This window comes from Sus scrofa, chromosome 18 (genome assembly GCF_054392235.1).
Source record: "Sus scrofa isolate SSC_HxYL_T2T_F1_AM1 chromosome 18, Sscrofa_HxYL_maternal_Yorkshire_Landrace_v2.0, whole genome shotgun sequence".
Classification (NCBI taxonomy): Eukaryota; Metazoa; Chordata; class Mammalia; order Artiodactyla; family Suidae; genus Sus; species Sus scrofa.
Genome location: NC_139400.1, coordinates 49,327,482 through 49,340,391, shown reverse-complemented (window position 1 = coordinate 49,340,391; position 12,910 = coordinate 49,327,482). Strand labels below are relative to the sequence as shown.

Genomic DNA, 12,910 nt, shown 5'->3' with positions numbered 1-12,910 from the left:
TTTTTTTCCATTTCAAACTTTCAGTGCCCCCCAGAAGTACTATTCCCGCCTCTCTTGATTGAAAATAATAGTAATGACAAGGTCATCAAATGCTCAAGTACTTAAATCCCTGCCTTCAGGTCTCCATTTCCCTCCCGCCTCAAAGCCTTCCTTCTGTCCAAGGCCAAGCACTGGACCCAGGCTGGGCTCCTCTCTCCCGACGTCCTAACATCCCTCTCCCTCCACGTCAGTCATGTCTCCCTGTCTCTCCATCCCCGAGACACACAGAACTCAATCCCCGTCTTTCAAAAGCCAAACTCCTCCTTACAACCCCAGGACGCCCCTTCACTACCTCCCATTCACCGTCCTATGGCTTTCCTTCCTCTCACGCACAGAGCACTCTGTAGGCGCCAGCGGCCCTTCCGAGATGCCCATCCGTCACCCACACACACGCCAGCGCCTTTCGGTCCCTCCACTTCCCCGCCAGTGGCGTCCCACCTGCAGGAGCCCCTTCCCCCGAGAGGTTGCTCTCCCCAGCATTCAGCAAACGTGTTCATCCCACCTCTGCGCCCCTTCCTCCTCTCAGGGCTGTCTGTCCTCCGCCCAGGCTGGCCTCCTTCCTCTCTGCTTCTCCTCTTCCTTAAGCGTCAGCGGCTCTAGGCCCGAGGATGGAAAGAGACCAGGAGCTCAGAGGAGCAGCCACGACCTGTGTCCCAACTGCACACTCAGAGGAGGGGACGGTCTGGGAGACTGAGGGGGACAGGAAGGGCTCTGTCCTCTAGAAAAGCAAAGTCCAGGGCGCCTCCGTGCAACAGGGATGTGCAGAAGCGGGGCCTGGGATTCACCCAGAAGAGGGTGCAGAGGACTGCTCGTCTCCACCAGGCCTCAGCAGGTTCTTCTAGAGCCTTCCGTGGGAGCCACCTGGCTTGGGAGCGCGCACAGGGCGCACGCGCTGGCTAACGGCTGGGGGCGGTACCTGCCAGAGAGGCTGCAGGTGCTCATCCTAGTGCCCAGATAAAGACGGAGCCTTCGCTACCAGCGGCGTAGGCTCTTTTCTCTCCGAGGTCCGACCTGTGCAGGTGGTGCGCAGCGCCATAGAGGCTCGCAGTCGCAGACTTGGAGGTATAGAGCAGGTAGGTGTGGCAGGTGCGGCGAGTCGGCCGGCGGGGGTACTGGAGGCGGGCGCAGGGATGGCGGTCGCAGGAACAGATTGGCCCGCAGGGAGGGGAGCGTGAGGAGATGCAGAGTCCTGCCCTGGACTCCAGGACTGAGGAGGGGTTGAGCCCAGGGTGGGGGCAGAGGGGCAAGCTGGAGAGGCTTCAGAGAAGGGGCGGGGGATGCAGCCTGGGTCTCAGCCCCTCCTTCCAGTTTGGCGCCTGATACTGGGTCCTCCTTGCCTTCAAGGCCTCATGTCTACAAGGTGCTACCGCCTGGGGAGTCTAGGTTTGTTCAGCACTTGCAGCCTCTGGGCGCTGCCTCACTGGTCAAGCAGGGCCCAGAGGGCTGCGCCCCCTGTCCCCATCCCAGGTGATCTGGAAGAGAAAGTCAGGGACCTGCCACCCAGGCTCACAGTTCTGATGGGGGTTGAGCATGACTTTCTTCCTTCACAGAACTTTACAGGGCAGAGGGCGGCTGTCCTTCCCTAACTACAGACACCTACCTGTTTTTCAGCCTGGACAATGAACTTTGCAGGAAACAACGAAACTTTTGAGGGCAGTAACTCCAGACCTTTCTTTTACGTGCCTCCTATGACCCAGCAGCCTCACCTGGGTCCCTGGTACCAGAATGCCACCTATAATCCACTCTCCATTCCTGGGGCAGGTAAGGAATCTGAATCCTCAGAGGCTCAATGGGATTAGAGACCCTCCCTCTAAACCAAAGCCTGAAGGTTTTCTAACCCCTTTTTCCATGCCTCCCTTCCTTGCCCTGTGCTGACACCAAAGAGATGGTGGCAGCACCGTGGGGCAGTGTTTGTAGTCCAGGGTCACAGGAAACACTTGAAATCTAGCTTCATGCCAGTGACTCTGCTGAATACTACACATGGGTTCTCGCATTTGACCATGGGCGAGGCAGCGTTGCTGTCCTTGCTTCCCACATGAGGGAACTGAGGCTCCCAGTCAGTGACTGGCCCAGGGTCACACAGTAGTCCAACCAGTCTCCTCATGCTCTGAGACCAGGCTGCTTGGCAGAGGTACCTTAGAGCTCCTCGTCCCTATAATTTTCTCAACAAGGCCAAAAAAATTGCCTTTTTTTTTTTTTTTTTTTTTTTTAGGGCCACACCTGTGGCATATGGAAGTTCCCAAAGTAGGGGTTGAATTGGAGCTGCAGCCGCTGGCCTACACCAGAGCCACAGCAATTTGGGATCCAAGTCATGCCTGCAACCTACCCCACAGCTCATAGCAATGCCGGATCCTTAACCCACTGAGTACGGTTCAAACCCATGTCCTCAGGGTCATTAAACACTGACCAGGGATGGAATTCAACAAGGCCAAAAAAATTCTAAAATCTATTAATGTGCGGTTAGAAAAGCACCTTGGAGGAAGATGACAAATAAGAATTGAAAATGTTTGGAAGGTAGTCATCTTGATTTAGCAGATAGAGCTCTATTCAGATTGTCCATCTCTATTTGTGTGTTTTGGCAAACTGTCTCTTAAAGAATCTGTCCATTTTATCTATGTGATTATATTTGTGGGAATAGGTTCATAATACTCATCTTTTTTTGTTTTATTTTTCCTTTTCTTTTCTTGCCTCACCTGCTGCATATGAAAGTTCCCAGGCTGGAGTCTGAATCAGAGCTACACCTGCAGGCCTACACCACAGCCACACAGCCCTGCCGGATCTGAGCCACATCTGTGACCTACAGATTCAGCAACACTGAATTGTTAACCCACTGAGCGAGGCCAGGGATTGAACCCACATCCTCAGGGACATTATGTTATGTTCTTAACCTGCTGAACCACAGCAGGAACTCCAGTAGTATTCATTTCTTTTAAAGTCCATGGGATCTTTAGTGATGGATCCTCTTTCATTTTTTCCCCCCTTTTTCAGCCACACCTGTGGCATATGGAAGTTCCTGGGCCAGAGATCAAGTCCAAACCAGAGTGGTGACCTCTGCCACAGCTGGATGGAACTGGTGCCTCCAGAAAGACAAGCCAGATCATTAACTCACTGTGCCACAGCAGGAACTCCTTTCATGTTTGATTTTGGTCATTTGTGTCTTTTTGTTTTTTTACATTCATTCAGATGTGCCCTAAGCAGACATTTCATGATTTGTATACTTTTAAATCTGTAAGTGTGTCTTATGGCCCACTATTCAGAATATTTTGCTGAATGCCCACGTGAGTGTGGGAAAAAAATGTGTACTCTGTTGGGTGAACTAGTCTGTAGAGGTCAGTTATGTCCAAATGGTGCTTTGGGGTTCAGCGAGCCTTACTGAATTTTTTTTTTTTTTAAACCAGCTGCATCTGTCAGTTTCTGATATAGATGTGTTAAAGTTTCCAACAATGGATTCATCGTCTCCTTGCAGTTCTATGACCTCGCTTTCTGTGAAGTGCATACACACTAGGGATTGTTATGTGTCAGTGAAAAAAATGACCTTTTCTTCTCAGTTTCTCTGAAATACTTCCACTTTTTAAATTGTTTTTATTTGTTTTTGCTCATTTTTGTTTGTTTGTTTTTGTTTTTTGCTTCTTAAGGCCACCCCTTTGGCCTATGGAAGTTCCCAAGCTATGGGTCAAAGCAGAGCTGCAGCCAGAAAACATTACAAAGGTGTGTTAGGAGCTGCTGGGACTTGGGTTCAATCCCCAGCCCAGCACAATGGGTTAGGGACCTGGCATTGCCACAGCTGCAGCTTAAGTCCTTTGCATTGGTAACTGAGGAGGTAGCAGAAGACTAGGTGGTAGTCCTGTGGTGGATTGGAACAGTCGTGTCTCTGCAGGTGTGCACTGGCTGAATGTTGTGACTGGCTGCAGGAGACAAAATGGCTAACTAACCCTTTCTCTTTCTAGGTTTCACAAACGGAAGTCTGTATTTTCCATATGCTGTGGTGTTCAATGAGTATCCTGGCTTCCTTGTCCCTCTGTCCCCATTGCCGACTGCTCTTAATCGAAGACCCATAGTCCCTCTGTATTATAACACAGCACCATTCCGACAGTGTGGTGGCTATTGGGAAAAAATGAAAACTAAAGACACACAAACAGAAACTGAACCTCAACAGGCTGAGAACTTGAATGAGAAGCAGGACACGTACTCAGAAGGTGACAGCTGTGATGTAGGAAGGGTGACCAGTGTCCCTACAGATACCTTGAAAGAAACTATGCCATCGTATGATGTGGCATATGGTAAAGCCATGCCAGGGAATGAGGTGCAGTACAATGGGATTTCATATAGTTCCTGTGAAAGTAGAGGTATGCTCTATGATCCTCATGAGGGGAAAGGCCTCATGAACTTGAGTGAAGAAAGAAAGGGATATGCAGTTGACTCCCAAATCCCACCACTTCCAAATGCAGTAAAAGACAGAGATGTGAGCCAGAATACCCTGAATTCAAAATTGTACCAATCCATTGGGAATATCAACAAGCTCCAGCAGGAAAAGCCACCTTGTGCCAGCATGGAAGCTGTTAAGCACCTGAACCTACATTCAGAATCTCAGAAACCCCTTACTGTAGGGAAAAGTATGCCAGAGAACAGTAGTGGGAGCCATGGCTCCCCTAAGAATGTGGGTGAAGAGGAAGAGGTAGAGAGCAATAGCTACCCTGAGGGAGGTGCTTCTTCCCCAAACTTGTTGGCCCAGGTCAACAAAGTAGATGAGGCCATCCAGTGTGATATGAGTTGGTGGTGTGAGGTGCAGTCTGAGAATTCCCATGAACTTTCACCAGAAAGCACAAGAGAGGGAGCAGAGCAGATGGGGTGTAGGGATGAGGTGGAGACCAATAGCCCGGAGGGGCACACTTACCCCTCAACTTGGTTGGCCCAGTTCAACAAGGTAGATGAGAGCAACCAGTGTGATATGAGCTGGTTTGAGTCACAGGTACGGAAGTCCCCCCAGCAGATGCTCTCCAGAGGTGAAGAGGCATCACCAGATTGCAGAGCCAAGGCATCATGGGAAAAACTAGTCACGAACAGGAAATTAAGTGCAGATAAAGAAGTGCTTATGAATGATGAGATTGGGGAGGTGTATAATGAGAACTTCAAAACATGTGCAACAATTAAGACTGTGAGAGGCAGGAAGCTGAAAGATCTGAGCACCTTCTCAAATGTTAAGACAGTCTGTTTGTTGAAGAAAAGTGCTGCCTTGAACATTGTGATTCCTGAGGATTCAGGAGACTCTGAGTTGGAAGAGGAAGAAGATGAAATGGATGAGGTCGAATGCCTCCTTGAAGAAGTGAGTCTACAGAGCCCTCTGAAGGCTTCTAAAGGAAGGTCTTACCAGGAGGCTGGAAGGATGCTCAGGGTGCCACCTGAGAGCGCTGTCCCTACCCAACTTATTGTATGGCCCACCAGAAATAAGTACAAGTTAAAGCATGGTGAATGTGAATGTGTCCCTGTGTTTTACCAGTTGAAACGACAGGACGGCTGTGAAGGCAGTGGTGACAGGCTCCGAAGCAAACACACCATGGCCAGACTGGAAGGAGTGGCACCCAGGAGGGCCTCCCACAAATGTAAGTGACTAGTGGGCTCATATTCTATTTGGTTGTTGTGCCGGCTTCATGCCAGGTCCTGGATGCAAAGGCAGCCATGGGTCCACAGTATTTCTCCATTTTGAAAGTTATGTTGTCACTTAAGTTGTAGGTGTGCACATTCATGGGATTTACAAAGAATTCTAAGAGCTCCTGCATTCTAGGAAATTGCAGTGTAATTTGAAAGAGTGCTGTAGCAGAAGATGAGCTGGGTGGTGGCGCTAAAGAGAGTTGGGCTGGGACAGGAGGACATAGATCTAGCTGGATTGTGAGGAATGGACGGTCCATGTGAAGGCAGAGAATTTTTTTTTTTTTTTTTTGGCTTTTTGTCTTTTTGCTATTTCTTTGGGCTGCTCCCATGGCATATGGAGGTTCCCCGGCTAGGGGTCTAATCGGAGCTGTAGCTGCCAGCCTACGCCAGAGCCACAGCAACGCGGGATCTGAGCCGTGTCTGCAACCTACACCACAGCTCACGGCAACGCCGGATCCTTAACCCACTGAGCAAGGGCAGGGACCAAACCTGCAACCTCATGGTTCCTAGTCGGATTCGTTAACCTGAAGGCAGAGAATTTTAACACAGATTTACAATCCGTGGTTGGATAGAAACAGGAGGGAGGTTTGCTGTGGGAGTGGAGACAATAGCCATGAGCTCAAGAGGGCAGCCAGGGCAGGATTTTGTTTGAGAACATCTTGCCAGAGGGGAGACCTGTGAGGAACTGGGAAAATGGCTAAGAATGGGTTAAAGTGGTAGTTTTTCTCTTCACTTGCAGATTTGTATCCTGTAGGCAATAAGGGGCTCATCCAGATTGAGTAGAGAAGTGAGATAGATATGTGCTATAGAGAGTATTTTATAGGAGGAATTAGAGTGGAGAGTGCCTATGTGGCTGAAAGCCTTGTATAAAGTCAGTTTTATTCAATTAAAAGTATTGTAATTCAACACAACAAAGTGGCGAGGGTCCTAACTCACAAAGGAAAATAGAGACATGGAGAGGACTAGGACAACTGAATCTTCAAAAAAGGGTTGGGGGTGTTCTCATTGTGGTTCAGCAGGTTAAGGACCCGACATTGCTTCCAAATGATGCTGGTTCTATCCCTGGTCTCACTCATTGGGTTAAGGATCCGGTGTTGCCATGGCTGTGGTGTAGGCCTCAGCTGCAGCTCTCATCCGACCCCTGCCCTGGGCACTTCCACATGCTGGAAGTGTGGCCATAAATAGAAAAGATAAATGGCAGCATTTTTGTAAACGCCACCATGTTTGGAGCATTTCGTATGTGAGCCCTTTGCCATGATGTCTAACATTATAAAATTGATAGTTAGACTAAAACACCAGCCACAATACCATTAGTCTTCTCAGTCTTACTTGCCTCTGCCTTCCCACGTCATTGCCCACCAGTACATGTGTGACTGTTTTTTTATCTTGGGAAGTAGCATTGGTTGTAAACTTACTCTCCGGCAAGCCCCTAATACTGTAGTTGAGCAGTTTTCAGCACTTTTTCTTTTGGCCATGTCTGAAAGTAAGTCTCCCCGAGTCTTCCTGTGAAGCAGATAGTGGGAACTTCAGTTGATTCCAGGTTAGAGTCAAGATTTTAATCTCCAGGTTGAAGGCTCTTTTCTCTAGATTGTGTCTTTTATTTTTGCCAGATGATACATTTTACTGCCAGGAGCAATAGAATAGTATAGAGTAGTATCATAAAAAGTGAGTTGGGGAGTTCCCATCGTGGCGCAGTGGTTAACGAATCCGACTAGGAACCATGAGGTTGTGGGTTCGGTCCCTTCCCTTGCTCAGTGGGCTAACGATCCGGCGTTGCCGTGAGCTGTGGTGTAGGTTGCAGACGCGGCTCGGATCCCGCGTTGCTGTGGCTCTGGCGTAGGCCGGTGGCTACAGCTCGGATTCAACCCCTAGCCTGGGAGCCTCCATATGCCGCGGGAGCGGCCCAAGAAATAGCAACAACAACAACAACAGACAAAAAAAAAAAAAAAAAAAAAAAAAAAAAAGTGAGTTGGTTTTCTGGAACGATGTGTTTTTGAATTGTTTTTTTTTAACATTGATTTTTTTTTTTAGACACTTTATTTTTTATCTTGAGTATGATTATTTTTTCTTTTTTTTGGCCATGCTTGCATCATGAGGAAGTTTCCAGGCCAGGGGTCAAACCTGTTCCTCCACAGTAATTCGAGGCACTGTAGTCAGATTCATAATCCACTGCACCACAGTGGGAACTCCTGTCATTTTACAAATATTTTATAATTTGTACACAATTTTATTTTATTGATTGATTGCTTTTTAGGGCCACACCCACAGCATAAAGAGGTTCCCAGGCTAGGGGTCTAATCAGCTACATTGCAGGCCTGCGCCACAGCCACAGCAATGCCAGATCTGAGCCATATCTGCGACTTATGCCACAGCTCATGGCAGCACCAGATCCTTAACCCACTGAGTAAGGCCAGGGATTGAACCCGCAATTCTCATGGTTACTAGTTGGATTCATTTCTGCTGCACCACAACGGGAACTCCTGTATACAATTTTAGAGGTTGTTTCCCATTATAGATATTACAAAATATTGGCTATATTCCCTGTGTTGTACAATATATCCCTGAGCCCTGTGGAATGGTATTTTTATGCTAGTTTTCACATTTAATTCCTAGTGCTGTTAATGGTAGTATATTGTGGATTATGTAGGATTTTGTGAATTATCCTGGTGGCTTCACCCTTCATGTACTAGTTTAGAGCTGGGTACTAGAAGCTTGGTAGGACCCTTAAGCCTTAAGGCCAGTGGCTTAACAGGCTTCCCTTCACTCTTAAGATATCTCTGCCTCACCTCAACTCCTAGCCCTAGAGCAGTGGCTTGACAGCCTTTTAAAGGTCCATCTGGCCTTGCAGTGGTCATAAAAAGAAGAATGACTACTAAGCTCAGGCAAAATGTTAAGGCCTTTGGCTTTATCCTAAAAATGGAAACTAAAGATAATGGTAATGATTATCCATATAACATCATTACACAACGGAATTAAGGAACTGTATTCTATTGTTTTTTCATAGGAAACAAATTGCTAAGTTCCAGCTACAAGAAAGAGCTAAATATTGCATCACCATGATGGATTATAACATGTGTCTTCTTTCTTGATTCAAACTATTAAAGCTACACTGACAAACAAGAAAATGCGACATTGTAAAACCTTTGGAATTAAAAGTGGTAATCAGCAAATACGTTGGATTGCAAAAGTGTGATTCTTGAGCATTTTCCTCCTCTCTCAAAAGGGCTACATCACTCGTGACACCAGTAGAATTGGATCATTCGTGAATAGCTCTATCTTGTCATCTCCAGGGACTTTCAGATAAGGAGAAGGATGGAGGGGTTAACGACAGAATAAGACTAAGCAGTCCCTGTAAAGAGAAACTATCCTGGGGATGGAGAGGACGCCTACTCACTGTTTATTAATGGAGGCCAGGAACACTGACAGGTGTGTGGAAGGGCGGGTTGTCACATGCTCTTGCATCTAGTGTCTGCTCCTAGAAACAAAGGAAGTTTTAGGCAAGCAAAACTTGTTTGTACCCAAATCCTAGAATCTGGATGGTCAATGTGTGGAAACAGTTTTCTGCCAATAAATGGTGCATGTTGTCTGAATAGGGACGCGAAAGGTTTATGCGTGCTTGAAGACTCCTAGGTTATTTGAAAGAAGGTGGCGTGGCAGAAGTCGGGGTGTTCCAGGTATGGGAGGCAATAGAAGTGCCACCAGGAATGTCTGTCCTCATTATGGGGACCCATGGACGGGACTGGCCAGTGTTCCCTCTCAAGTAAGCTGTGTGAGCATATCCTTTGCTGTGCTTGTAACTCCCTATAACTCACCTGGTGCTTCTGGACGGTATGACAGGATTGTAAAGTGTGATAGCAGTGTGGGCAGAGACAAGCAAAAGATGGGGTTTCCAAAGCTGGGCTTAGTAGAAGGTCTGTGATTTTGCCTAGCTTACTCCTACTTCAGACCTGCTTTAAGTAACTCTAAGAAAATGGTTCTGGCCTGTATCCCTACCCATGGCTGACTGGATAAGGTGATCTTCATGCGTTATCAATGCACTGTTAGCACTTTACTAGCAGTTGTTGCTCTCTTGCATGCAGTACATTTTTGGATGATACTGATTACTGCTGTATACTCAGTAGTATCCTCAAGTAGTTGTATGAAGACCTGCATTTGGGGTACAGCATCATAAAGGATAGCTTAGTTTTAACTTAAGATGAACCCATTTTTGCCCTGTGGTCACTGTCTCCCTAGCATGACAAGCCCATCATAGCACAACTGAACTTCAGAGGTAGGTAGTTGAAGGTAGGAATCCTGGAGGTAGTTTGCATTGGTTGGAGTAACAAAGGATTGGGTAGGAAGGGTACCAAGCTTCCTTTGCAGATCTTAGTATCAGGTGTGTGTCCTACAATTTAACTCAATGCTGGCACTATCTACCTGGAAATAGCCTCAGGTTCCACGTGTTAAGGACCCGGTTCAGGATGGTGCCATGTGCCTCCTCCCCTCAGATTCCACGCAGAAACCAGGTTTTCACCTGTGCTTCTGATAGACTGGAGGTCTATCAGATTGGAGGTCTCAGCTCCCCCTAACCTTGGGTTCGACTAATGTGCCATGTTACTGGTTTGTTATAAAAGGCTAACTCAGAGACAGCCCGATGGAAGAGATGCAGAGGGCAAGAGGCACAGAGCAACTCGGAAGCTCTCTGACCCGCTCTTGGGTTGTGATGGTGGCTCTATCACATGGGCATGCTTGATGAACTCCCTGGCCATTGGGAACTGGTTCAAGCCCCAGTGCCTCTCCTCTTCCCCCAGATCAGGGGGTGGGACTAGAAGTTCTGGCTCTGTTCAGTTTGGTTTTCCGGGCAATCAGGCACTCCCCCCACATCTTTAGTGCTTTCCAGAAGTCACCCTGTGAACATAAACCCAGTTGTGGTGGAAAGGAGTTTGTTATGAATAAGACGCCTATTTCACCTTTATGAACCTCTGTCACGAACTGAGGGCAAGAGACCAAATATAACAAAAAATGCTCCCATTGCTCTTACCTCGTATGAGATTCCAAGGGTTTTGAGAGCTGAGGGCCAGAAAATCGAAGAATGAGAAGTAGGAAGCAACTGAAGTGATAGAGCCATGGTTAAATGTGTCATAGCTTCCTTAAACCAAGGAATTTTGTGGCCATTTAAGGCTTGCTGTAAGCAGTAAGACTGCTAAGTTACAGTAAGTGAAACAAAGTCATAGAACAATTATTGCAACTAATTCAAAACCGTGCCTATGTGTTTGGTAATGCATTTTTTAAGAGAGATGGAAGGCTTTATCAAACCATTAGAAGTAGACTCTATTTTTCTTTGTCTTTTGTCTTTTTAGGTCCACACCCGTGGCATATGGAGGTTCCCAGGCTAGAGGTCCAATCAGAGCTACAGCTGCCAGCTATGCCACAGCCACAGCAATGCAGGATCTGAGCTGCCTCTGCGACCTACACCACAGCTCAGGGCAACGCCAGATCCTTAACCTACTGAGCGAGGCTGGGGATTGAACCCGAGTCATCATGGATGCTGGTCAGATTCCTTTATGCTGAGTCACAATGGGAGCTCCTTAAAATAATTTTTAAATGCTGGTGGCAATATAGCAGTCAAGAGGAAAAAGGAGTTTAGTGAGATGAGATAATGAAAGGAGGAAGAGCCCAAAGGAGCAGGAGATGAGGGCAGCCTCAGTAGTAGCAGGAGTAGCTGACATTCACTTAGCAACTGAAATGTGCCAAAGTGGGTCCTAAATGCTTTACAAGACCAAGTCGCTTGCTGGTTCTATGAGGTGAACAGTGTCAGTCAAAGAGATGGAGGCGCAACTTGCCCAATCTGAGAGCCCATGAATGGTGCAGCGGGGACTCAAAACCAGGTAGTCTGGATCCAGAGCCAGTGCTCTCATTCACTGCCCTCGACTGCTGGCTGATAGGCGGGGTCCACAGCACAGGTGGAGGGCTGGCCTGACAAGAAGAGACAAGCCTGACTGAACCACTGTATTAATTTTCTCTGGCTGATAACAAATGACCACAAACTTAATGGCTTGAAACCACCATTTGGTATCACACACCTCCACAGTTCTTAAATCTGGGCAGGTTCCACTGGGTTCTCAGCTTAGCATCTCACAAGACCAAAATCAAGATGTCACCAGGGTTGGGCTCACACCTGGAGTGAGGTTGGCAATGTTGAGTTCCTTCTGGCCCTAGGACTGAGTTTCTTGTTTCTGTGCTCTTAGGCAGGGGCTTCTGATTAGTTTGCTGCAGTGAGGAATTAGGGTCTACCGCATTCCCCACCTTGTAGCCTTGACCTCATCTGTATCTGTAAAGTCAGCAATGGCACATGGAATCTTCTAGGCTTGAAATCTGACTTCCTATCTTGTGACCGATTGGCGAAAACTCTGGAATTTTAAGGGGCTCTTGTGGTTTGGTCAGGAGCATCCACATAATTTCCCTTTCCTTGTGGTTATGCAATAATCTAATCATTGGAGTAAAAGCCATCATATTTAAGTGCTGGAGAATAGGGGGAAATTCTGGGGCCATTTTAGAATTCTGTCTACCACAGCTATGATGACGGGTGGAGGGAGGTCCCGCAGCTATGATGATGGGTGGGGGGAGGTCACACAGCTATGATGATGGGTGGGGGGATGTCTTGGTGAAAGGAGTTCTGAGGGTTTGTAATGCCTTCCTGGATAGGACCTGAAGGGAGATGTTCCAGGGTGAAAGTCTGAATAGCTGACTGGCAAACCAAGTCTGCTACTCAGGCTTACAGGATGAGTTTGGAGATGAATTTGTGGGGATACAATCTATGTGGCTGGATGATTTTCCTCTAGCAATCTGGATATAGGTGCAGAGGTCTGCGGTGCTTCTGAGAAAGCTTGGCCAAAAGGGCCACAGGTCAAGGGAGGTGACAGGCTTGAGTGAGGGCCTCGGGATCTAGGCCAGAAAGAGAAGACAGAGAAAAGCATAGAGAGGGAGTAGTGCCGGTAGTTCACTTGCAAGAGCTGCAGGGCATGGCCAGATTCCAGTGAAAGCAGGAAGTGGAGGATGTCCAGGAAGAGGGTGAAGACACACTGCAGTGGTTCTCCAAGTGTGGTCCCCAGACCTGCAGCATTAGCAGCATCTGGGGACTCGTCATGGAAGTGTGGGAGCACGGGGACCTATCTGTGTTTCAACAAGCACTCCAGCTGATTTTCGTGTCCCGAAGGTGTGAGAGTCATGAATGCAGAGTCTT

General features: G+C 47.7%; 1 protein-coding gene across 1 annotated transcript; it reads left to right on the top strand.

Annotated features, from left to right (window-relative positions):
• Window positions 1-1,022: 1,022 nt before the first annotated feature.
• Window positions 1,023-8,858, top strand: LOC100738935 (uncharacterized). The gene is made up of 5 exons (XM_005673264.3): window positions 1,023-1,112; window positions 1,651-1,800; window positions 3,987-5,362; window positions 5,537-5,639; window positions 8,693-8,858. Coding segments are annotated over exons 2-5 (1,623 nt in total). The 5' UTR covers window positions 1,023-1,112; window positions 1,651-1,658; the 3' UTR covers window positions 8,695-8,858.
• The last annotated feature ends 4,052 nt before the right edge of the window (window positions 8,859-12,910 follow it).

What these genes read in the sequence shown, in the direction of transcription:
- LOC100738935 (XM_005673264.3), top strand. Translation starts at nt 1,659, where the DNA reads ATGAACTTTGCAGGAAACAACGAAACTTTTGAGGGCAGTAACTCCAGA. An exon ending in ACTCTCCATTCCTGGGGCAG is followed by an intron (nt 1,801 to 3,986) that starts GTAAGGAATCTG and finishes TTCTCTTTCTAG; the next exon opens with GTTTCACAAACGGAAGTCTG. An exon ending in TCGAATGCCTCCTTGAAGAA is followed by an intron (nt 5,363 to 5,536) that starts GTGAGTCTACAG and finishes GTGTTTTACCAG; the next exon opens with TTGAAACGACAGGACGGCTG.